At 39.8% G+C, this 27,111-nt stretch overlaps 1 protein-coding gene across 3 annotated transcripts in view; it reads left to right on the forward strand.

The window, feature by feature from the left end:
• The window catches only part of LOC132139091 (EGF-like repeat and discoidin I-like domain-containing protein 3), a 224,988-nt gene that overhangs the window by 143,680 nt on the left and 54,197 nt on the right, over positions 1 to 27,111 (forward strand). For 2 of the 3 annotated variants that reach the window (XM_059547727.1, XM_059547728.1), the window contains one exon: positions 12,341 to 12,454. The exons of the other annotated variant lie outside the window; for it this stretch is intronic. In XM_059547727.1, the coding sequence (XP_059403710.1) occupies positions 12,341 to 12,454 (114 nt within the window). The remainder of the gene's footprint in view (positions 1 to 12,340; positions 12,455 to 27,111) is intronic. 3 annotated transcript variants of the gene reach the window in all.

Below are 27,111 nucleotides of genomic sequence, written 5' to 3' on the forward strand. Positions count from 1 at the left end.
GGCAACCAATTTAGCACTTACCGCTACAGCCCTTCATATTGGCATGCTATTCATCTCTCTCTTTATCCCCTGACTAAGAACTTCTTTGAGGCGAACAGGAAAAGAGCACAAGACCATCGGCCATAGCCAATCAGAGTTTGGCCTGAGACTAATTATAACAACAGATGTTGTTAAAGGCTTGATAAAGGGTTAAGAGGTAATTATAGTGGAATATAGCACACTTGGAAGATATATTTAAAAAAAAAAAATCCTTTGATAGAGGAGATAATGAGAAAGATTCTGGAGTTATTTTCAGTTTTGGGAGAGGCACAGCAATGAATGTGGATTGGGGGAAGGCCAGAAGTTTAAGAGACATAAATACACACATGCACCATTGTCACACAGACACACACACATACACACACACACACACACACACACACACACACACACACACACACACACACACACATATATTTCACCTCCATCCCCTTGCTCTGTGGAAATGACCCTATGTGCTCTGAACACTAAATCAGGTTAAGCCTCCACTGTCTCCTGGCTAGCAGAGCACTTCATCACTCACACGGCAGACAATGCCACAGCAAAGGACAATCCCTCCTCTCTGTCTGCCTCTGCATGTGCATACTAATAGATATGAGTTGTAAAATCCTTCCAACATTTTTGTGTCTCTGTTTGATCTTTACAAATGCACCTGGTGCAGGTTTGAAATGAATTTCACATATTTGTTCAGAAAAAAACAGTTTTGTTTTGCATGCCAATCCCTGAATTCTTATTTCATCGAAATGCATGTGAAGTAACTTTCATGTTGACTTTAATGTCTGTATGTTTAGGATATTAGAAATCCCAATTACACACATTCATCTTTCCCGATCAAAATGCAGAAGGCAGATATTGTTAACCCTATAAAGCCTACTGTATCATACTTGACACAGTCCTTTAAATTATCAGCATGATTAAAACATAGCTGAAAAACTTGTTGCACACAATCTACTACGAGCTGTCTGCCCTCTGATTCATAGGTCATTCTTTGTTAGCAAATAAAAGGCCCTTTAGTGTAATTGTAAGAACCTTCTGGTTGTGGTACTTGTGTTTTGTTGCTGTGACATCTTTACCTATTTTTATGAGGTAAATGTAAAAATACCTTCTATACTGTTATATATATATAAAAAAAAAACTACAACAACAACAACAACAACACACATTTATTATTGTTGCATATGTCAGGCTTTAAAGGGTTAAAGCATTATCCTTCAGTTTTACCATAGTAATAAATAAATAAACAATAACTGATCAATTATGTTAATGTTGTTCCTCATTAACCCTCACACTCAAATGAGATAAGATGCTTTAAATATATGTAATATAACTTGTTTAGCAGGAGTAATCGGCTGGCTGTAGTGTGTACATCAGTCTGAGAATGTGCAAATTCATTGCATTTATTTGTGGTCATTCACTGCATCTATGAATGTTTTTTTTTTTTTTTTTTTTTTTTATAAATAATGTTAACATTTTATGGAGCCCAGATAAATATGAAAGCCCTGAACTAAAAGATGGGGGGGGGGGGGGGGGGTGCATGTGTTGTAGCTCCTTTCCGAGGCAATCATTTATAAAGACCATACAAAATAAAAACATAAGCATAAAAAAAAAAAAACAATCTAGGAGGCACTGTAGCACACATATTTTTGTGTTTTGCTTATAATTAATCAGTTGTTAGATTGGGAGGTTGGGCATGAAAAATTACCAATATTTATGCTGAAATATTACATATGTTTTCAAGCCTTTTGTGTCTCCCAAACCACAAATAGAACATGAGGGTTAAAAGAAAAACATGAATTTAAAGTTCACACACATGCTCATCTATTGGAGTATTCAAATGTTAAATGTATTAGGTTTTTCCTTAAGGGATTACGTCTTCATATTAGAGCTTACATGCATTCTGGAACAGCACAAGTTTAATTATATTTATAATCATATTTCTTTTGGTATTCCTCGTGTCTCAGGGTAGCACAGTGCACATGAGAGTGTTTGGTCAGAGAGCTGGAGTTCATTGACTCTGATGGCTTCTAGTTGAGGGATCTTGATGTCAGGTATGGCAGAGTTTTGTTTACCTGACCTTGAGCCTGTCAGTGTCTGTGTCTTCCCAACTTTGTGGATTAGCTACTTTTCCCCTGAGGTAATCTTCTCTCTCTCGCTCTGAAAAGCATACGCACACACACACTCTCATGCTCGCTAACAATCTCATACTCACACATGCACACAAAAGATTTAATTGCCCCTCACTGATCTAAATTCTCAGTCCTTAAGCTGCCTCTCAGTCCAGGGTGGCTGCACCATCTCAAAAAGACCTCCACTCTTGCCTGGTTGGATTTGTCTCCATGTTTACCTGAAGTGTCAAATGCCACCTGGTCATCTATATTTGTTTCACTGGATCAGTGAACACAATGGAACAAAGAGCAGGAGTTCTTCAAATAAAGAATACGCTGAGACGCTTCTGTCATTAAATGCCCACTGCAGGTGCAAGGTCTAATTGTAGCAAATTGCAGTGAATGTGCAAAGCACAGTCCATGCCCACACACTCATTTGAACAAATGATAAGGCTTTTAAAGCTTTCTGCTGAGAAAGAAGGTTCCATAATTTGAGTGTGTTTTTTATTTTATTTTATTTTTTTATATATTCTCTGCCATTGAAAGTTTAAATAAGTGTATTGGTATGTCATGTTTAGAAAACTAAAGGCACAGGGATTCATATTCACAGAGCTTGGGAGCTCTGAAAACACTTATTTACTACACTGTTAAGTCCTAGATACTAGACCTAGTTCCTAGCTATTTATCAGAGAGTATTTTATCCAGTTTGTCATTCAAGTGGCTTACAGTACTTTGAAAGAATTATTCAGTAACACTTTAAAATAACTTTAATTTATAAATCATTAACAAACATTATATAATCATCGAGGTGGATGCTGCACACTGGTGGAAGTTGAGGAGAGGAGAGGTTAAGGAAAGCACTTTGGGTGTACAGCAATACAAAATAAAGTGCTATGTAAATGCCTCATTCATTCATTCATTCATTCATTATATAATGCTTAACAGAACATTAGTTAATGTATATTCACATGGCTAGAAATATGATATAATGTTCTTGTTAATGTTTACTATACTACTAAACATTACCAAATGATTAATATATGATTATTTAATGTAAATTGAAATCCTTAAATGTTAGTAAATTTTCAGTTCATATGATCTTCATGTGTTGGTCTTTTTTGTGTAGACCTCTATTTACACACCTTAATAAATAATCTATTATTTGAATAGAATTTATATTTAAATATATTATATGTTCATGTTATTGCAGTACCCAATCTAAAGTGGAAACTAATCATCTGTGCAAATGTTTATAAATGTTTACTAATCATTAATACCTTTATGAGCGGTCATCTCAATGGCAATCACAGCTGTGATTGGGATTACAGCGTGCTGATATACAGTCATATTGGATGGCTATGAGTGTGATATTGTGTTTATACATCGGTTTGGTGGCACGAGTGTGTAAATGCATAAGAAACAACAACTTGTCTTTAATAACTTTTTTTTTTATTTTTTTTGTGCAGAACTGCTTCATTCAGCCATGGATTCAAATCTCAGTTTGACAGTTTAACAGCTGAGCCCAAGCCACTGTTACTAATTCGAAAACATCACTTTAGAGCTCCATCTCAATTAAACATTAGTTTGAATGTCCACTGAGGAAAGCAATATCTTTTACATACTATCATTTCATATGTTAAGAGTGTTTCCAATGGCTCAGTGCAGTTTTGGGCTAAAAAAAATCAAATAGATGTTAACTTTATTAACAAACCACATATTTGAATTAGTGTTTGTAATGGATTACACTTGCTAATCGTCGGGAAGAAGGAGGTGGGAACCGGCGGACAATCAAAATGAAACTTTAATTACAAAACAGCGCACCAGCCCCTCACGGACGACTGGTGCGCGCAAATAAAAACCAAAACACAACTAAAAGCCCAGGCCTGGTCCTCTCTCGTCCTTCACTGTCGTCGCTCCAGTTTTATATCCTTCCATCTCCTCCGTGGGCCTCGAGACCGGTGGGACGAACAGGTGTAGCTCATCTCCAATCACTCCACCGATCACTGTCCCTCGGCCCCGCCCCACTCGTCACATACCCCCATCGCCCCTCGCAGGCCGGGGGGTACTCCCGAGACTGCGCTCTACTCCCCCCCCCTCTCTCCGGGGGGGGGGCGCTCACGGGGACCTGCGGGAACCTGGGGGTAGGACAGGCGAGGCGAGAGAAAAGGAGATGGAAGGAGGAGCGACAGAGACGAGAGAGGGTAGAGAGGAGAAAAAAAAAAAAAAAATTCCGGTTCCCAGACGCACTGCTGCTCGGCCCTCCACCGGCTGGGCGATCTCCTCCGCGGTGCCTGGCGGTGGCACTGGACGGCCCTCGGCGGACGGCACGACACTCCTCCGCCGCCCGGTGGACGGCGACGGCTCCTCCGGTTTTGGGCAGCCGGCAGGAGTCCCCTGTTCCCTGCTCCTCCGGATACCTTCACGGAGGCAGCAGGCTCCGGCCCCCTGGCGAACGGCGCCGACTCCTCCGCTCCCTCACGGACGGCAGCCGTCCCTCCTTATCGTGGGCGGTCGGCAGCGAGCTCGCCCGTCCCCGGCAACTCACTCCAGTCCACCGCCTCGAGCGTCCATGGCGGCATCCTCCTCGCCTGCACCGATGGCACCGCGGATTCACCACAGCGGCGAGGGATCTTCAGCAGCGCGTCCCTCCTTCTCCCGGGCTTCGGCACCACTGTAATGGATTACACTTTCTAATCGTCGGGAAGAAGGAGGCGGGAACCGGCGGACAATCAAAATGAAACTTTAATTACAAAACAAACACAAAACAGCGCACCAGCCCCTCACGGACGACTGGTGCGCGCAAATAAAAACCAAAACACAACTAAAAGCCCAGGCCTGGTCCTCTCTCGTCCTTCACTGTCGTCGCTCCAGTTTTATATCCTTCCATCTCCTCCGTGGGCCTCGAGACCGGTGGGTCGAACAGGTGTAGCTCATCTCCAATCACTCCACCGGCCTCGCTCCCATGTCCCTCGGCCCCGCCCCACTCGTCACAGTGTTGCTTTCATCAATGACAATTATGGCTAAATATCATCGTCAATGAACCTTTATCACGTGACAAAAATGAGACGAGTGGCAACGTAAATGCTGGTCATGTGACGATGACCATAATTAAATTAATAATGCAATACTGTTGATGAATAAAAATAAGACTAAGTGTGGTTTACAAAATAAAACTATGCTAAAATGTCTCTTAATTTTCGTTGACCAAAACAAGACGAAACAAAATGTTACTTTGTATTGTTTAGTCACATTATTATTATTATTATTACTTTGCAGTATTTCTGTTTCCTGTGTCTCACTTCAAGGGCTGCATAGGGTCGCACTGCGCGAACACAGGCAAAGTCACTTCCTCAAGCCCCACTCACAGCATTATTTAGAAGACGACAACAAACAAAGTTAAGTCTGACACAGAGAAAGGGTGTGTACTTCTAACATGTTTGGTTGGTAAAATAAATGTTATTAAATGAAAATTTAAATCAGAGCATCTTCCGTGTCTGGAGTGGATGTATTCTTGAGTCTATAAGGTAACAATAATGTAATAAGATATCCTTGTTTAAAAATGGTTTGGCTTAAAGAAAATTTTTGTTTTGTCTACACTACTAGAGTACTTATACTATACTGACTGGTTTAAATAGAATTGCATTACTAAAAAGAGACTAAAATACATTAGTCATATAATAATAATGACTAAAACTTATAAAAACTAAAATTAAAGCTTCACACAAAGACTAGACTAAAACTAAAATTAAAACATGCTGCCAAAAACAACACTAATTTGAATACTGAACATGTACATTTGCACCTTAAAAAAATCTTAAAACTACATTCTGCGTTTGTGTGCATCAGTTAGATCGCATTAATATAGAAAGTTGATTAAACTGACTTGGATTTACCTGTGAATTAAACGGTTTTAGTACATAACCTGCTAATCAGAATCAAGTATTCAGACAGACCATGGTATAAAAATGCAATATCACACTCGTAGCAGTGCAATATGGCTGTATATCTGTACGACTGTGATTAGGACGTAGGAAAGAGGGTTTTTAGCTTACTTATGCATAAACAACTTCAATCCACTCTTTTTGGTTCCACAGATCTTCTTTGCATGTCTTTGAATCTAGAGATGGTGTACTATTTTTAGTTCTGTAACATTGTCCTCTACAGTATTACAATGAAAACACAGATTGCTGGAATAACTTGTCAATGGCTGGGAACCATTGTGTCGTTAATATTGTCAAAGGCATGCAGAGTTAAATGTTTTCTGGTTTCCTATGTCAGAAATATGAATATTTTCGCAGCTTAGTTTAAAAAAAAAGAAAAAAGAAAAAATGTTTTTTCATCCTGTAATGAATTTTTGAGTTCTTTGTGTGACAGTATGTTTTCATAGTAGGCTGACCTCTTATCTACCGTGTAAAGATTTAAGGAAAATTTGATTCCTAGTAATATGTCCCCTTAAACGAATCAACAGATTTGTAAAGTATAAAAGCAAGCATTAGTGGACAATTTTGATTTTGAAGTAGCTATTAACTTAATGATAATTTGCCCTTGTTGCTGTCAGCAGTGTGCTCTCGGGTCCTTGTTTGTCAAGTTAATGATAGTTAATGAGAGTGTTAAGCCTCTCTCACTTGAATTAATTAAAACATAATCCTTGTAATTGTGACAATCTCCTGCTACGACGATGGCACTATGTCTGACAAGGGCTTCTTTGTGCACTCATGCTAATAAAGCACTTGTTCGGAGAGAAGTGCTTAAAGCATAGCTTTCTAATTTGAAGTTGCATGGTAATTAAGAAGTTTAAATTGTTGTGGAATTGTTGTGGAATTTCCTTTTTTTATTACAAGTGGAACAGAGTTTGTGTGTAGGACCTGCAGTACTCAAAAGTGATTTGTTTTGTGTAATGTCAGTCTACTGGCCAACTTACTATTTTGCAAAGTGTTTTTTGTGTTTTAACATTACTTAAGATTAAGGTATTAATAAATTAATTTAGGAGCACAAATTAAATTTATGTAAATCACGAGCATAGGCACTGACTTTTTTTCGAGGGATATACTGTATAGTATTAATCTCAATCCAAAACCTAGATCAAAAAAAAAAATCAATCTCCCAAAATGCCAACAGGATTTTAAGTCTTTGATTTATTAAGGCCAGATTAGTTTAGAAAAATCAAGGCTGCTGTTGAATGAAAGCTAATCCTCTAAACATCAAAGTTAAGTCCTTCAGCTCTGTGATGGCAGCTTGTAACATTTTCTGCCTTTGCAAATTTATTCAGTTCTGTGAAATCTTTCAGGATCAACATAAAGGCTTATTTCCAAACGATCAGGTCCTCAAACACATACAACATACATTTACTTGTTGAGTGGTTTGCTCCAGCTTAGCTCTGATGGTTTACTGTGCTGAGCCACTAGCTCAGAATATCAGACAATACCATAATTTACGATAACAGAATGGTATTGAAAAGATGATTATATGACTGCCAACATTACTAGAAGTGCCCAGAAAACAATAATAATTAACATACAGCTATTATCTATAGATGCGTCTAAGGGGAAACTTGCAGTGTGACTTGCTGTGTACATGTTTAATACAATCATTTTTGTATTGAATAATGTCATTTTCCATTGGACACTTTTCTATTCCATAAGGATAAAGGAGCTTAAGTGTCACCGGATATGAAAAGCTGAAAAAGGGGAAGAAAACATGATATTTTAAAGAATAACAAACACTGAGCTTCACTGACTTTCTTTGTATGAACAAAAGGATATTTTCAAAATATAAAAATGGCAAACAAGTCATACAGGTTTGGAATGACATGAGGGGGAGCAAATGATGACATAATTGAACTTTAACATCCAAAAGTCACACACTCTAACGTTCTTCTTTGGGCAGACTTACATGAGTTTGGTCTCATGGAATTCAGTCATGGAGAGCTAAGGGCTTCCCTAGAGCACAAGGCTGGATTATTGTGACTGCTCTTTCTCAGCAAGCGGCTGTCTATATCCTGTTAGTCTAACCACAAAGGAATAAAGACAGAGGTGTGCCTTTCATCAGGCTAATTTCTGGTGAAACCTCAGGATGATAGGGTTGAATTTTAATGTATTTCTTCTGTGTGTGTGCTGCAGTAGATGCTAAAGCAATAACCACCCATCACCGGTGAGCTTGGTATGTCTTGAAACAGATCCTTTTCTAGCTTTTCCTTTTCCACTGTTCAAACACTCTGAAAGCTCATGATCTGGGCTGATGCATAAGTCTAGTGGCTTATCGTGTTAGTGTAAACGTGTTATTAAAAGAAAGTTGTACTTTTAACAAAGCAGTGTTCACCAGGGGAGTTGTGTGGGGTTTTACATTAATTTACATTACCATTTACATTTATATTTATTTTCTTGGCAAGTGTTTTCTTTGACTATAAACTACAAACAGTCACTTCAACACAAAGTTATCAGTACAAATGGTTATTGGAATTAGTTTTGCAATTGTTGATCCAAACCTCAGTATGTTTCAATGCTGCTGTTCCTCTTTAAGTATACCTTATCAATGTGTTTTTAGAATAAACAAGATGTTTGGGTCCTGGACTTATGCAAGGTTCGAAATGACTTAGGACTCTTGGGGGGTCCCCTAAAATGTAATTATTAAAGGTTCTGAAGACTACCTTGCTACACTATATACTGTAGGCAAAATTATACGGACCAATGTTGAAGGTGGGATAATGGTCTTGGGATGTTTTCCCTTGCCCCGCTGCAAATATCTAGACACTTACATTGCCACCAACCCCTGCCATCCCCGGCCCACCCCGATAGGCACATAAAGTAAAATGAAATTCTGAAAAACTATAACATACTTCTTGCTTTACTACTCCTTCCTCTTCCTGAAAACAATTTCTCCTGATGATTTGAGTAGCTCTTTTTGTAAAGTTCTAGGATGATTGGGGTAATTTTGTAGTGTAAGCCTAGTGCCTCTGCACAGAAAATAATAAACAAAGTACCAGAGGCAGACAGAGTACACAGCTTCATTACTTGAGTAAAAGTACAGATACCCCTTGCAAAATTGGACTCAAATACAAGTAAAAGTACTACAGTCAGATGTCTACTTAAGTAAAAGTACTGAAGTACTTGTTTTTAAAAGTACTTTGAGTATCAAGAGTACAACAGTACATTTTCTAAATATTGCATTACTACTGCCACAGTGCTTGCATTTATGTACAGAAACATCCTACATGGAGTTATGAAAAGTGTTAATAACTTGGAGAATGTAAAAGGAATTGAAAGTAAAATCAAGTCTTTTCATCTTTTTACCATGTTGCTTTATTTAACATTTCTCACTTGTCCACAAGGCAATAGCACAAGCACAAGTGTTGGCTCCGAAAACGTCTGAGTTTTAATGGATTTTTTGCACCCACATTTGAACCTGACTGTGTTAAACAAAAACCGCATACTCAAGAACATCAAAGCAAATGCTCAGCTTACATTAATGTGTAATATCAGAAAAGAAAATTCAGCTAAGAATTGTGTGTATATGTGAGTTTCTCTGTTTTTTCATGAATCAAATCAATAAACCTAAACCAGCAAAGAATGCAATATAGCAATGTTCAGACAGACCTCTGCACCTGACCGTGTTATACACACAGCATAGAAGAGAAAATAATGATTAAAGAAAATCAGCTAATCAGCTGTGTAACATTAACACAGATTAATAAATGTATTGTTCCATGTTCGTTTGTGTACCACACGCAAGGTTTATGAGCATAGTTCATCTCTTCTCCGTTTTTAGTGTATCTTTGTGGCAGAATTACAGCGCCATATGCTGGTCTGGCATGTCTACTACATCATTTTGGGGTTTCGTGTGGACATGGATATTTCTTGAGACGAGGGAAAAAAAAGATCAGATTGGGGTAAGCTCCATCTCCATGTGGACCTGGCCGAAGAAGTAACGGGTACCTACGGTTATGGATAGAAATGTAGCGGAGTAAAGAGTACAATATTTGCCTCTCAAATGTACTTGAGTAAAGTCATGAGTACTCCCTTAAAATGATACTCGAGTAAAGTACAGATCCCTCAAAATTGTACTTAGGTACTGTACTCAAGTAAATGTACTCCGTTACTGTCCGGCTCTGCAAAGTATAAGCATATATAAATGCAATAGAACAAAAATACATGTGAAATAAAGCAGTGCTTTTGGTTTCTCCGGTAAATTAACTGTATTAAGTTACAGACATCGAATAATCAAATGTAAAATAACACTTCCTTCATTGTATACATTAAATATGGTTCATACAATTAATACAGTTTATCTTTAGCTACAAAAATGTTTTTTCTCTTTCTCTTTCTCTTTTGTTGTTTGATTAACTTTGGTGACACAAACAGCTGCAGGTATATTGGGTTGCTGTCCCTTTAAGACGAATGCATGTATTAATACCGGTAATGACACGCATCTGTTTTCTTTCTCTGACTGTGTTTACGGGGAAACTCATGGAGACGGACACTTGGACTTTCGAGCACATCGTTAATTTTTTTTTTTGTTCAAACACAAATTGATAAGAAAGACTGTGCGCCGACAGACAGTCTACATTTGGATGTTTAACATAAATATATAACCTACTGATACAGCAAAGACAACGTCGGCAGTATTGACGGCAAAATAGGCTACAGCATATTTCGTTCTGTATTGACAGGGAGTTTTTTAAGCAGAATTTAATGAGAATTTGATGCAGTTGCAGATACCATAGAGAGTAAAATAAACACTAGGCGGGAGGCGGCGAAAAGCGCACTGTTTTTGCATCCCTGATATCTACAATTTCCCCCAACAACAGCCATGTTATCACATAAGCACAATTTACCCTTGAAAAAAGTCGGTGATCTTTCTTTTTCCTCTTTTTCTCTATATGTGCAGGATTCCAAATTAAGAAAAATAATATTAGCTTCTTTACCAAGCTCTCATGTACAGTCATGCTCAAATCACATTCACTTTAATCAAATTACAGACTTGAATTTATTCCTGGTTATCTTTGGTAATCACTGACTGGACAAGTAGGTTGTTAAGCTAGCTTTGAATAACTAGTCTAGCTGCTCATTCTGCTGTTAGCTGGCAGATCATTTGGCTTCATACACAAAGTTACAGCTAGCAAGAAACGTTGCCAAACGTACTCTTCTAATCATTACACTGGGTATCTAGTTAATGCAATTTTTGATATAGGAACTCGAACTCCTAATATTCTACCATAAACAATTATGGAGATATAAACACAATCGAAGCACTTACAGGATTTTCATTCAGGATTTCACTGTTTGTGATGTCTCGTTTTGCCGTGTTCATCTAGTACGTGTCACAACAACAACCTGTGATGCTGAACGCACATTTAGCTAATAGCTGCCCTGATTGCTGCATCACGCTAGGAAATACATTAATTACTGTTATAAATACAAAACGTCACTAAAACCTATAATTTTTACAATCATTTTTAATGTTAAAATATATTTGTTGGGGACCCCCCAAAATCCAAAAATGAATTCTTATGGAGGGTCCGGAACCCCCCCATAACCCCCTCATTTCGAACCCTGGACTTATGTGTGGGTGAAACAAGTCTGAATCTGGTTTGGATCATTTCCAAATCCCACTTCTCTTTATTGTTTTTGCAGAGCTACCAGTCACCCATAGTAAAACTGGCATATTAGAATAATTTCTAAAGGATCATATGACACTAAAGACTGGAGAAATGGCTGATGGAAATTCAGCTTTGTCATCACAGGAATTAATTACATGTTAAAATGTATTCAAATTGAAACAAAAAATGTTTCGTGATCACTGACTGGACAAGTAGGTTGTTAAGCTAGCTTTGAATAACTAGTGAAGTGTTTGTGAATTCCTACATTTTCTGCCTCAGTTTTATTTTTTATTTTATTTTCTTTACTCTTTTGTCTGTTTCAGATGCAACAAAAAGCTTTGAGTTTATAAATGTTTCATTAATCAAAGACTTGCTTGTGAGGGGGTGTTATTGCTTTATAATAGATAGTTGCCATTTTCAATCAATATAATTTGATGTCTGGAATGTTTTTCTAAGCTGTGAGATGAGAAAACAAATATAAAATAACAAAGAGTGCAAACCCAATAAACGGCCACTTCCAGTGCATTTGAATGAGAGGCGTTCCAGTAATTGCCTTTAAGCCTGATATAAATGATTCCTTTTTTCCCCCTTTTTTCTGCAGATGTTAATGAATGCGAAAGAAGCCCCTGTAGAAATGGAGGGATCTGCACGGATCTGGTCGCAAACTATTCCTGTGAATGCCCAGGGGAATATATGGGAAGAAACTGCCAGTACAGTAAGTACATATTCTTGTTTTTATGGATATTTCTTCCCTGCCCAATTTCTTCTCCCCCAGTCCATCCAGTGGGCTTTGTATTAAGTATTAAGTGAATTTTGTGACAGTTCAGAGCATCTGTTTCACCGGGACCATAGAGAAGCATGCAAGGACTGCTAAGAACAGACATACCCACACTCACGAGATACACTGTGGCAGGGTGAAGAGACGGTTACAGTTGGTGTGGCGACAGGACTCAGAGAGAGGTTTATTTGAATTAAAATGTAAATATTAAAAAGGGAAGACTGAATGTTCATTGGGAAAACTGTTACATAATGAAAGAGGATGAGGCATTGTGACGCTAACAATGGAGGACAGGAGGCAGATGCAAGTAAAGATAGTTTATTGACAGGAGGAGTGATGGATGAATGCTGGCGAGTGACGCAGGAACCACGATGGCAGCACAGACAGGTGAGTAGGTGATTTGAGTGCGTTGGTAGCAATGACGGTGGTGGTAGATCGGTGATCGGCGGTGATAATCCGTGAGTGACTGTGATAATCCAATGGAGACCGAAACAGGAAACAAGGCAAGGACAGGAACACAGGAGCACGAACAGACATCAACACGAGGACCTCAAACAACGATCTGCCAAACAGGAGACGAAAGACAGGGCGTTAAATAGGCGGTTGGGATGAGATGCACCTGCCGCTGATCAGGCGATCAGTGGCAACACCCACATGAACCAATCAACATGACATAACATGGCTACAGCTGGAGACGGTGCATTCACGAACCGTGACAGTACCCCTCCTCCTAAGGACGCCTCCTGGCATCCCCAGAATCTCTTACCTGTCGATTGTAATCATCGATAAGGGAGTGATCCAGGATGTCCCTAGCAGGTACCCAACTTCTCTCCTCCGGCCCGTAACCCTCCCAGTCCACCAAGTACTGAAATCCGCGTCCCCTCCTTCTAGAGTCCAGAATGCGATTTACCAAATAGGTGGTCTCCCCATCTACGAGACGCGGCGGGGGAGGGACCGGGGTAGGCGGATTAATGGGAGAATGAAATACGGGCTTAATCTTGGACACATGAAAGGCGGGATGAATTCTCCTGTACGTAGGAGGGAGTTTAAGGCGGACTGCCACCGGACTAATGATTTTGGTGACAGTAAACGGGCCAATAAATTTGGGAGCCAATTTATTAGATACGGAACGGAGAGGAATATTCTTGGTAGAAAGCCACACCTTTTGACCCACGACGTATACGGGAGGCCTAGACTGGTGGCGATCGGCCTTGGCCTTGGTGCGCGTCCCCACTTGGAGTAGAGTCTCACGGGCTCTGGTCCAAGTGCGGTGGCACCTCTGGACGAAGGCGTGAGCGGAGGGGACCGCAACCTCGGATTCCATACTGGGAAAAATAGGTGGCTGGTAACCTACACTACACTCAAAAGGAGATAGGCCCGTAGCTGATACTGGTAAGGTATTGTGGGCGTACTCCACCATAGACAATTGTTGGCTCCAGGAGGAAGGATTCTTGGAGACCAAACATCGCAACACCCTTTCCAAATCTTGGTTGGCTCTCTCGGTTTGACCATTGCTCTGGGGGTGAAACCCTGAGGATAGACTTACAGTCGCTCCCAGTAGTCTACAGAATTCTCTCCAAAATTTAGCCACAAATTGGGGTCCCCTGTCGGAAACCACGTCTATCGGGAGGCCATGTAAACGAAAGACGTGGTCTACGACGGTCAACGCTGTCTCCTTGGCTGAGGGTAATTTGGGCAAGGGAATAAAGTGGGCCGCCTTCGAGAACCGGTCCACCACGGTTAAAACTACCGTGTTGCCCTGGGAGGGCGGGAGGGCGGTAATAAAATCTAGAGCGATGTGGGACCAGGGTCTCAAAGGGACCGGCAGCGGTTGGAGTAACCCATCAGGGGGCCGATTGGAAGTCTTACCAGTGGCACAAACCGAGCAAGCCAAAACAAAACTGTGAATGTCGCGAGCCATAAGTGGCCACCAGAATCGTTGCTTGACTAAAAATCTAGTACAGTTAACCCCTGGATGGCAAGCTACATTTGAGCAATGTCCCCACTGGATGACGTTGGACCTTAATCCCTCCGGCACAAATAACCGGTTCGGTGGGCACCCGGGCGGAGGCGTTACCCCTTCTAAGGCCGTTCTGACCTTCGATTCGATCTCCCATGTGAGAGTGGAGAACACTAATGTCTCAGGAAAAATACACTCGGGAGTGGACGGGCGTTCGGAATGCTCAAAAATACGCGACAAAGAATCGGGTTTGATATTTTTGGAACCCGGGCGGTACGAGATAGTAAAGGAAAAACGTCCGAAAAAAAGTGCCCACCGAGCCTGCCTGGAGTTCAACCTCTTGGCGGTGCTAATGTACTCTAAATTCTTGTGGTCAGTCCATACTATAAAAGGAACCCCCGATCCCTCTAACCAGTGTCGCCATTCCTCCAATGCCATCTTAACTGCTAACAATTCACGGTTACCAATATCGTAATTTCGTTCTGCCGGAGATAAACGATATGAAAAATACGCGCAAGGGTGGACCTTGTCGTCTAAGGGAGAACGTTGAGATAACACCGCTCCTACCCCCACCTCTGATGCATCGACCTCCACCACGAACTGACGTGTAGGGTCAGGGGTAATCAGAATAGGGGCTGAAATGAAACGGCTCTTCAGTTTGGCAAACACAGCCTCAGCTGTGTCTGACCACCTGAACGCAGTCTTGGCGGAGGTCAAGGCAGTCAGAGGTGTGGCTAGTTGGCTGAAGTTGCGAATGAAATGCCGGTAGAAGTTAACGAACCCAAGAAACCTCTGTAGGGCTTTACGGGAATCTAGGCTTGGCCATTCTACCACAGCCTTAACTTTCTCGGGATCCATGCGTATTCCCTCAGTCGACACGATATACCCCAAAAATGGAATTGACTGCGCATGAAATTCGCATTTCTCTGCTTTGACAAAAAGCCCATTCTCTAGCAACCTCTGAAGCACTCGTTGGACGTGCTGCACATGTTCCTGGAGAGAAGAAGAAAAAAATCAATATGTCGTCCAGGTAGACATAAATGAACTGATCGATCATATCTCGCAGCACGTCGTTGACGAGTGCCTGGAAGACCGCTGGGGAGTTGGAGAGCCCGAAGGGCATAACCAAATATTCAAAGTGCCCTCTGGGGGTGTTAAAAGCGGTCTTCCATTCATCCCCCTCCCTGATCCGAACCAAATGATATGCATTGCGTAAGTCCAGTTTTGTGAAAATTTACGCTCCCTGCAACCTCTCGAAGGCCGAAGACATCAACGGCAAAGGATAAGTATTCTTTACCGTGATGTTGTTCAGTCCCCGGTAATCAATGCAAGGTCGCAGTGATCCGTCCTTCTTTCCCACAAAAAAGAACCCCGCCCCCACAGGAGAAGAGGAAGGGTGGATGAATTTATAAGCTAGAGAATCAGAAATATATTTCTCCATAGCCTCCCTCTCTGGAACAGAAAGTGAATAGAGTTTGCCCTTAGGCGGAGACTTACCTGATAGTAAATCTATGGCACAGTCGTAAGGACGATGCGGAGGAAGAGAAGCAGCCCGAGACTTACTGAACACTTCCTTCAGATGGAGGTACTCAGCGGGCACGTTAGACAAATCCACCGCCTCCTCCTGCAACACAGACACAGACGGACAGGCAGACACTAGACAAGACTCATGACACGTTTTACACCAAGACAAAACGGAGTTAGAGAGCCAGTCAATGCTAGGGTTGTGGAGGAGGAGCCAAGGGTGTCCAAGAACAATGGGTGCCAGGGGAGAGTCAAGAATGTGAAAAGAGATGGTCTCGGAGTGATTGTCAAAGGTGATAAGTGTGATGTCTTCAGTAATGTATGATATGGTGGGAAGTTGCTGACCAGTGAGGGCGTGAACCGTGATGTGGTGCGGAAGGGGTCTGAGGGGAATGTGGAGCTTGTGGGCTAATGTGCTGTCCATGAAGTTACCTTCTGCCCCAGAGTCCAGTAGTGCCTGACAGTGATGTGTCTGTGCTGACCACCGCAGCCATACCGGGAGGAGCGTAGAAGATGATGGTGATGATGATGAGGTCTTCTCGGCTGAGATCCCACCCGATAGTAGCCTCATACGTTCTACCGGGCCTGGCCTTTTACCGGACAGGCATGGGCTTGATGTCCGGCTCCCCCGCAGTAAAGGCACCTTTAAAGGGACCTCCGCCTCTCCTTCTCCTCCCGGGAAAGCCGAGCTCGCCCTACCTGCATGGGCTCGTGATCGTAGACGGGGCTGGCCACGTCCCCGTCGCTGAACCGCACGTCTGCCGGTCCCCTGGATGGGGTGTTGAGTAGTCCCCTCCTCTCCATCCGTGACAGACGTGCATCGACCCGAAGGGCCAGCTCAATAAGTCCATTGAGTGACGGGGGAAGGTCCAGGGCATAGATCTCCCTCTGGACGCGGTCAGCCAGCCCATGCAGGAACATGTCCCACTGCGCCTCCTCGTTCCAATGGCACTCCACCGCCAGGGTCCGGAACTCGATGGAATAGTCCGAGACGGATCTCTCGTGCTGGCGTAACTCCGCCAGCTTCCTGGCTGCCTCCCGTCCTGCGGCGGCCCGATCAAAGACCCGTCTCATCTCGGCGGAGAGCGCCTGGAACGAGGCGCAGCATGGGTCCTGGTTCTCCCACACCACTGTTCCCCACAATTCCGCCCTCCCAGAAAGCAGGGTCAGAACAAGGGCCACCTTGGCCCTCTCACTGGCAAAAGTTCTAGGCTGGAGGGCAAAGTGCATATCACAACGGTTAAGGAAAGCTCTACAATAGTCGGGCTCACCCGAGTATGCCTCCGGAATCGGGAGGCGTGGTTCCGGCTGGGAGGGGGCCTCAGATGGTGCTGGTGGAACAGGCGGTGTGAGTGGCAGCTCGTAATAGCTGGAACTGTTGGGTGAGCTCGGACACCTGCGTCTCTAAAGCCTGAACCGCGCGACCAGTGTCGTTAAGAGTCCTCTCCTGGGAGTCCATCCTCCGAACACTGGCGCTGAGGAAATCTTCGAGGGATGAAGGTTGATTACCCGCTACCTCCATGTTGGGCAGATGGTTCTGTGATGCTAACAATGGAGGACAGGAGGCAGATGCAAGTAAAGATAGTTTATTGACCGGAGGAGTGATGGATGAATGCTGGCGAGTGACGCAGGAACCACGATGGTAGCACAGACAGGTGAGTAGGTGATTTGAGTGCGTTGGTAGCGATGACGGTGGTGGTAGATCGGTGATCGGCGGTGATAATCCGTGAGTGACTGTGATAATCCAATGGAGACCGAAACAGGAAACAAGGCAAGGACAGGAACACAGGAGCACGAACAGACATCAACACGAGGACCTCAAACAACGATCTGCCAAACAGGAGACAAAAGACAGGGCGTTAAATAGGCGGTTGGGATGAGATGCACCTGCCGCTGATCAAGCGATCAGTGGCAACACCCACATGAACCAATCAACATGACATAACATGGCTACAGCTGGAGACGGTGCATTCACGAACCGTGACAGGCATTTCATGGGACCTGACAACCATAAAATTATAAAGTGTCCATTGGGAACATTAGCCACTTCCTTCTTGGACCTGTAAGAATACCTTCATTCATTCACAAGGTAAGAGTCTGAAGAACCATTTGCAATTAAAGGAATTGATCACCCAAAAATGATAATTATCTCCCCTTTAGGCCATTAAAGATGTAGATTTTGAGAAATTTAGTATTGATTCTTCATCAGTGGATCCTCTGCAGTCAATGGGTGCCATCGAAATGAGATTTCAGACAGCTGATAAAACCATCACAGTTATCCACATTCTTATTCTAACAGCACCCATTCACGGCAGAGGATCCATTGATAAGCAAGCGATGCAATGCTGAATTTGTCCAATGAAGAGAAAAACTAATCTACGTCTTGGATGACCTGAGGGTGAGTAAATGTATTTTATTTATTTTTTAGCAAATTTTCATTTTGGGGGTTTCCTTTAATGCAACAATGAAAAGGTGGCAACTTTCAATCTGTCAGATCTCATACTATTCAAACTGGAATAACATCTCATTTAACCTCCCTCCTCACTTCAATACTCAACGCTGATGTATCAGGCTGATGTTTTAACATAAGCTGTATGAAAGGACTGAAACACTTTGATTCAGACATGATCAGACGTTTTGCTAAAAATATATTTCATCAATTGTCATCACCATTTTTACTGCATTATCTAAATCAGGGGTATTGAATTAAAGTTCCAAAATGGCCAGTATTTATATTTTCTTCCCAGCGGAGGTATAAATATAGATAGATAGATAGATAGATAGATGTCATTTGTTCACACTAGATATGCCTTAACGCTATGAATCAAAAGGGATATTAGTTTATGCAGGGTTATTTGAGATATCTCAAGATATTTTTTAAATAGTGACAAATGCCTCATATCATCCTCGGTTTTTTACAGATATTACTCTAAACACCAGCAATTTTATATCAGCTTCCAAAATAATGATCAGTAAAAAATATACTGTATAAATGGGAATAATTCAAAGACTTGGACTGTCAATTTAATACTTTCATTTAGTGTGATTTGTTATATGAATATATTTATATATAACATGATTAATTCTTCAATTGTAATTGTGCTCAAAAACAGCTGGACGAAGCACGACAGAATGAAATAGAATGTTTTCATCTGCCACAGCAATGCCATTTCAATTATATTCTTTTTCATATATATGTGCACAACATTTCACAAATTAACAAATAACTTGCGTGCGTGATTTATCTATTAAGTAAAAGCCAGCACTGGGCTCAAAAATATTATGTGGACACATAAGTCACATTAATTGTAATTTCTTTCTTTCTTTCTTTCTTTCTTTCTTTCTTTCTTTCTTTCTTTCAAATTAAATAATCCTAATTCACTGTAATTTCTATAAAATATGTGGTTTAAGTGTCCAGATACATTTGGAGGCCATTTTAGATCCATTCAATACAATACAAGTTTATTTGTATAGTGCTTTTTATGATACAAATGCTAGCAAAGCTGCTTTACAGAAAATTAAGTTTCTACAATATATTTAGTGGTAGCTTGTCAGTGTTGACTATGTCAAATCAATGTAAATATAGCAGAAATGTACAGTAAAATTCAGTTAATGATGTAATCAGACAGACGATGGACACTATTAACAGCAATGATTATATGTTGCAGTCAGAATTTGGTAGTTTATGTTGTTTCAGGGTAGGCATCATCTGAGGTCCTCTGAGGGGTTTGCATCATCTCTTCTCAGGTGTTTGGTCATCTCAGGTCTTTGTAAGGACTAGATCCAGACTAAAACTTGTATAATTCTCTTTTGGATGGAGGTGGCACCAAGCATCTATCAACCCTAATTCCTTCATCATATTCATTAGACTTTTCGACATTCTGCCTTTAGGTTTTAAGGATGATGGTCATTTATCTATTCTATTATTCAGTACGCAGTTTAAATCCCCGCCCATTAAAAAAAAAAAAAACCTTCCCCATGATCTGCTACCAAATGTGCAAGCTTTTTGAAAAATTGTGGACAATCTTCATTTGGTGCATTGGCATTCAAAAATGTTAATTTAAAACCAGCAATCCTTCCTTTAACCATGACATAACGACCCTCTGTATCCTGGAAAACCTTTTCACAATGAAAGTACACAGACCTACTAAATAGTATCGCTACACCTCTCTTTTTACGTTTCCCATAAGAACTACTGTAAACCTGATCCACCCATTCTCTTTTTAATTTTTGGTGTTCTGTTTCTGTCAGGTTTCTTGAAGTAAGGCTATAGAGCACTGCATTTTCTTCCACAGTCCCAGTATCTTTTTTCTTTTAATTGGGTTATTTATTCCTTTTATATTGTAGGTGATTAAATTAAGTAATGCCATCATTGTATTTATATTGATTCATGTAACACAACCCAAACCTCTCATAAGCATCTGTTAGACCAAAACAAATAAGATAATTTAACTCAAAATATACAAAATTAAACAAAAAAAATTGCAACCTGCCTCAGATAAAACAAAACAATGATATTATGAACATAGAACAGAACTTCCACATTTCCAGTCAGACACAGGAAATAAACTATGATCATGTCTGACCCCCGATGATAATGGGACAGAGAGTGGTGACCTAATCCCTCTGTGGAGAAAAGCACCCAATGTGCAGTACTGACCAGTATTACACTAACATGTAAGAAAGGTCTTGGTGAGTGTAAACCGCTCATGTAGACATCAAGAGTCCGTCAGATCTTTTTCCTTTTTTTAACCCTTTATGACATTATACTAATAGTATATTATACTATTATTGATTTCAGTCTATACATTGTTCATATACAAATCAACAGTATGTGTACCTTTAGCAGCCCTAGTCTAAAAATCAAACTTTATACATTAAGTGTTATATACTTGTACCTCCGACTACTCATCCTCATCTTCTTCCTGAATCATAGCCTTCAAGTCAGCTATCGCCAGCATGTTAGTTTTCCTCCTATTCTTGTTGATGTTCCATCCTGCAGTTAGTTTCTCCTCGATGCGTTCTTTCTCTCCGCACTGCACCTCTAGACCCATCTCTTTCAACGTATCCGCGGCGTTTGTCAGTGAGGTAAAAGTTTTTTCTCCCGAGTCCATCTTGACTTTCAGTCGTGCTGGATAAAGGCATTTTGACTGAATGCCCATCTGTTTTAGCTGCTTGACGACTGCGTGAACCTTAGCTCTCTTCTTTTGTAACTCAGGAGAATAATCTTGATCAAAGAAAATCCTCTTGTCTTGAAGCATCACCTTTCCTTGGCTCCATGCTTGCTGCAAAACAATATCTTTCACCGCTGCATCAAGGAATCTCACAATGATTGATCTGGGGGGAGCTGCTGGATCTGTTGGTTTAGACTGAGGAGAGCGATGCGCTCTTTGTATTTTAATGTCGAAATTAGGTGGTAACGCCAAGACTTTAGGAAGCAGGGCTTTCACAAAAAAAGCAACCACGTCTCCATTTTCACTCTCTTCTGGTATTAGAAATATTCGAAGGTTGTTTCTCCTCAGCCTGTTTTGTAAATCCTCACAAACAGATGTAAGTTATTTTTCATGTTGAAACAGGTACCGTATCACACGGTGCTGCCCTGTCCTCGCATCTTCCACATCGCTCACTCTCCCCTCCAGCTCGCCGATCCTCTGCTGGTGATCACCGAGCTGTTCCTTAATATCCGTGACAGTCTTTTCCAAGCGTTCAAGGGTCTTTGTTGTTCGTTTATGTCCCTGACTGTTTTCTTCACAAAGTTTTCTTATTTCTTGAATCAAAGACATTTCGCCCTCACGTGCTACCTGCTCCTCGCGGCTAGCATCTAAGCTAGCGCTGTTTGTAGTTGGTGGTTTGTTTTCGGTTTCTTTCAAATGTCCTAGTTTTCCTTGTCCTCTCGTTCTCGATGTGGTGGTCATCTTGTTCACAGGCTATTTTCCACCCTTAAAACTTTATATATCTGCAGTTGTCACTGTTTTCTAACTTTTTTTTTTCTAACGGAGCCTCGGCTCTAACCTGTTGTTCCAACCATGACGTCACCGGAAGCCCCTCACTTCAGCTCTTAGCTCCAACTCCTGGCTGTTAGTTCCTTTCCTATCCTTATGCTTTCGGGCAGGGTGATGGACAATAAGCTTGTCATGTCGGATGTAGGCTATGTCACCTCGTTCTCTGGCAGCTTTCATGGCTGGAATGAGTTCCTTATGCTTTTGCCTGATGGCTTCAGTATAGTCCTCGTTCACATAGATGTTGGTCCCTTTCAGGTCCTTAGTCTTTCCCAGAACAGTCATTTTATATTTGTATCAGAGGAATTTGACCATGATAGGTCTAGGTCTCTTTCCAGAATATCCGGATGGATTGCCAGTCCTATGTGCACGTTCAATCACCATCTGACATCTGTCCAGGTGAAGCTTCTCATTTATCACATACTTGACTTTGTCCTCGACCTCTTTCCAGCTTTCATTCTGGGTCTCAGGAATGCCATCCACAACAAGGTTATTCCTTCTTGTTTGACCATCCAAGTAATCCACTTTCTCAGTCATTTCTGCCAATTTCACCTGCATTATTCTGGTTTCAGCACAAGCAATTGTTCTTTCTGACTCAGTTTTATCATTTTTCTTTATTAGATCATCAATGTGCTTCTGGGAGAATTGCAAGCTGCTTCTCAGCTCCTGTGTCTCCTTGATCAGTTTGTCAATCCGAGTGTAAATAAAAATAAAAAATGTTCCCATAGTTTGTTTTGACATTTACTTGTGTGCTTGCTTATCAACTGTTTGATACAACCTGCATGAAGAAATTGTCAGGATGTTTGCAGTTGCCTCCATGTTGATAAAGGTATTCTGTAAATTGATGGTTACATCTCTATTCAGTTCATTTGGCTATGCAGTTAATAAAACATATTTATTTATTAAGTATTTCATTCAATAATTCCTCATTTCAGGAACATTGGCTGCCATTATACCTTGCACAATTAAAAATAACAAATCTTACATTTTCAGAATAGCCTTTCCAATACTTCTGATTTCTGATTCTGAACCTCAAAAGGTTAATTCAAATCCAGTTTTTTTTTTTTTCACTTTTCACAAGGCAAATCATCAATACAAAAAAAAAATACCTTGTCAGTAACATGAATAAAGGTTTTTTTTTTTTTTTTGTGGACTACGGGTGCAGTCAGATAATCCATCTCTTGAGAGAACATCCATAATTTTCATCAGAGTTTTGAAATCAATATTTGGCAGCTTATTTATTCCAGAAGGAGCTCCTTCTGCTTCATAAACATTTATTCTCTGTCCAACCATTAGTCAGTACAGAGTGCCAGAGTTTTGTATGTGTTGAGAGGGACTGCAAGAAAAAAAAAAATCAAATCTAGCAAGGAGCCAATGTGATTAAAATGTAATCTTAAAAAAAAAAAACAATCTTAAAAACAACAAAATGGAATATACAGTAAATACAGTGCTGTATAAATTAATTGCTTTTACCTCTTGCAGAGAAATATAAAGATTTAAAATAAAGTTCCGAAGACCTCTTTTTTTTCTTCTTTCTTTGTCTTTCTTTCTTTGTTTTTTTTTTTTTGTCAACAGACCTAGTTTTTTTTTAATAAAAGTAACAGATGGGAAATCCGTTGTTCAAAGCACTTGCTAGTTTCAATAAGAAAAATATCACAAATTGGAATTGCCAAAATAATAAATTCAGATATAATTCCTTTAACAGAAAGCACAGCAGGGCATTGCAGACAGAAGTGCAGTCTTTACCTTCAGCCTTTTAGAATTATACATTAAAATGCAACTCCTGTTTTACATGTTTTAAACAAAACGATCAAATCTGATGTATAGTGAATGATCAAAACTGATGTATAGTGCTGTCCTTGTAGCTTGTATCTCCTTTAATCTTGACAAGGAGGAGCTAAATTCCCTTTTTTCCTCATTAGCACAGGTACCAAAGATTGAGGTGGAATTCAACTCAATATATGGATTATATAAGTAGGCCTGCTGAGATATGGATTCATCTGCCATGCTGCTGTGGCTGTATCATTAGTGATGGCCACTGTCTGTTGGGCTGCTGATGTATGCTGGAAGATCAGTATAGAAGATCTGCATGCTGCTGCTGCTACTGCTGCTACTGTGGTGGGTGGCTAGCAGGCAATTCATTCAAGATGGCAGATCACATGCTGAGCCTTGTGTCAGCGCAAGTCACAATGCCGCCAGAGACAAATTCTGTTATGTCTCAGTTTTAATAAGATTAAAATAATGTTATGTCTCAGTTTTAATAAGACTAATACAGGGTGTTTTTTTCTTCTTCAGTGTATATATATATATATATATATATATATATATATATATATATATATGTGTGTGTGTGTGTGTGTTTGTATATATATATATATATATATATACATATATATATATATATATATATATATATATATATATATATATATATATATATATATATATATATATATATATATATATATATATATATATGTCATCCATGGAACAACAAAGTTGATGGACAAGGGATGAAAGAATGGTGATTGTAACTTTGAAGCTTTAAATCCAGGTCATAAAGTGTCATAAAAATAGTCCTACTGTATGATTCACAAATTACATTTTATGTCACTTTTCACTGAAAATCTTCTCCCTCATTCAAACCTGAAGCAGCCCTTTATAATTTAATTGAGAATGCCTTTTAAATTTGAATTGCAAACAAGTTTTAAAATTGCTATTGAAGTATGGAAGGATAGTTCCACATATAGATGGATACTATAGCTTCAGATTTTTAATCATTAAGCAGATAAAATTATATAAAATAAATGTGCTATTTCTCAGAGGAATCACTTATATATTAGTTCAGTCCTGTAACTGTCTGCTTGCAGTCTCCACTGGGCTTAAATTAATACCCCACAGAGAAACAGCAGATCCACAATGATGAAAGAACTGTTAGCCGTTTGTGAAACATATCTCTTTAATGCTAAACTTTTGAAAATAAGAAAATCGGTATGGTATTAAAAAAGGCATGGCAAGAGAGAGGGAGAGAAACGGAGAGAGGCTAAGTCTGAGTTTTTTATGTTTTGACATAATTGAACTCTGAATCCACGGATTCTCAGCGAACAGAAATATATTGTGACTGTAGGTGTCATACGTTTACTCTTGTGATGTGCCTGGTCTTTGAATCCTCACAAAACTGTCTTTGTGATTGAGGGATGAAAAAGTAAGAAGCAAAAGAGAACTTTCTGACTCCTTCAAAGAGCAACAGGCAATTGAGATGAATCAGTCGGGAGCTATGGAGTGCCAAGCCTTGGTAAATATTAAGATTGAGCACCCAGAGTAAAGAAAAGACACTGGAAATGTCAAACCCCAAATGGAATTGAAGATGTTTATCAACACAGTGTCTGTCCTATGTACATTTCTATAAAATCAGTCCAACACTACGGAGGTATTTACATGGAAAAAAGATAGATCCTGAAAAATATTAATTGATGCGTTTGTGGGGTTACAACCCCAGCAACAGTGTTAAATTGCACAGAAATGGAGTGGGAAATGAGGGCACATTTGTTGGTATTCTATGGTGATGTTGTGCATTTAGAACAGATAGTAGGTGGTGGACACAAGATGTCATCATGTTCATTCAACAGTTTATTGTTTGGTTTTTAGAACAGTTTTGATCAGATTGGGGACTTTTTTTTTCTTTTCTTTTTTTTTTTTTTTAATAGTGAAAAGTTTGAAACTGACAGTATGGGCAGTATGGAAATATGCTGATGACTCAGTACTCCATGAAAAGTATAATTATAATATATTTTTAGTCAGTTATTTTTAGTATAATTATTGTAAATGATAGTTTTTGGACCCTGAACCACAAAAAGTAAAGATCATGTTCAATTAAGATATTTTGTACAATTTCTTCCGTAAATATATCAAAACCTAATTTTTGGTCAGTAATATGCATTGCTAAGAACTTCATTTGGACAACTTCAAAGGTGATTTTCTCAATATTTAGATTTTTGTGCACCCTCAGATTCCAGATTTTCAATAGTTGTATCTTGGTCAAATACTATCCTTTCATAACAAACCATACATGAAAGGAAAGCTTATTTATCTCATTTAAATCTCATATCTCTTATAAATCTCAATTTAGATAAATTTACCCTTATGACTGGTTTTGTGGTCCAGGTTTGCATATATGGAATGGTTATATATAGTGTTGAATTGCTATACAGCGTATTTTTAATGTAAATAGAATTTTTTACTGGAGTAAAGATTTAATAAACAGTTTTAAAGTAAAGTGAATTAATTTCTTCATACTGATGTACATTTTAGCTGCTGTTTTAAATATGCAGTTGTTGGTCAAAAGTTCAGTCTAAGGAATTCATGATTTACACTCCTCGTTCTCATTCATAAAGTCATCCATCAATTTCAGACTGATGATATAAGATTTGTACAATATTACTTACAGACCAACTTTCTAATGTTTAAGTCTTTAAGCTGTATATTACAGAATGCTCTGTAGTGAACTAGCAGCCACACGGTGGATAGATTGTCGGTTCATCTTTGAAAGATCTTCCTTTAATTTTCTCTCTCTGGAAAACAGTAGGTTGTATAGCAGCAGGTGTACAATATTTCATACAACACTGCATTTATCTTCCTTTGTTTTGATCTTTAGCATGTAACTACATTTTAACATGCATGCAAATTAGGTTTAAAAAATATTTATTTATTAAAAACAATTTTTTTTTTTTTTCTAGAAAATCTAGGTGAAACCTAGTCGTTGACCCAATTGTATTTTAGCGGTTTGCACATTTTATCTCTGACGATTAAAAGCACAAACTCTGGTTAAAGCTGTTTTGACATTGAGGTCATTGGCAATGCTTCAACTGCATTACATATGGAATTCATGCTTCTCCAATTAAATGTTCACACAGCTATGTGTGCAGCCTGTGAAAACACCATGCTGACTTTATAAATAAGAGACATGTCCCTGAGTGCCTTGAGAAGAATCAAATCACACCTTTCAAGGATGAAGATTATAAATGCATGGAAACATGTTCACTTACAGTGCGGCTTGTTGTGTGCTTTAGTATTTTGAAAAAGAGCCAAGACCAATATTGCCCTTAATTAAA

This window comes from Carassius carassius, chromosome 4 (assembly GCF_963082965.1).
Source record: "Carassius carassius chromosome 4, fCarCar2.1, whole genome shotgun sequence".
Taxonomy (NCBI): domain Eukaryota; kingdom Metazoa; phylum Chordata; class Actinopteri; order Cypriniformes; family Cyprinidae; genus Carassius; species Carassius carassius.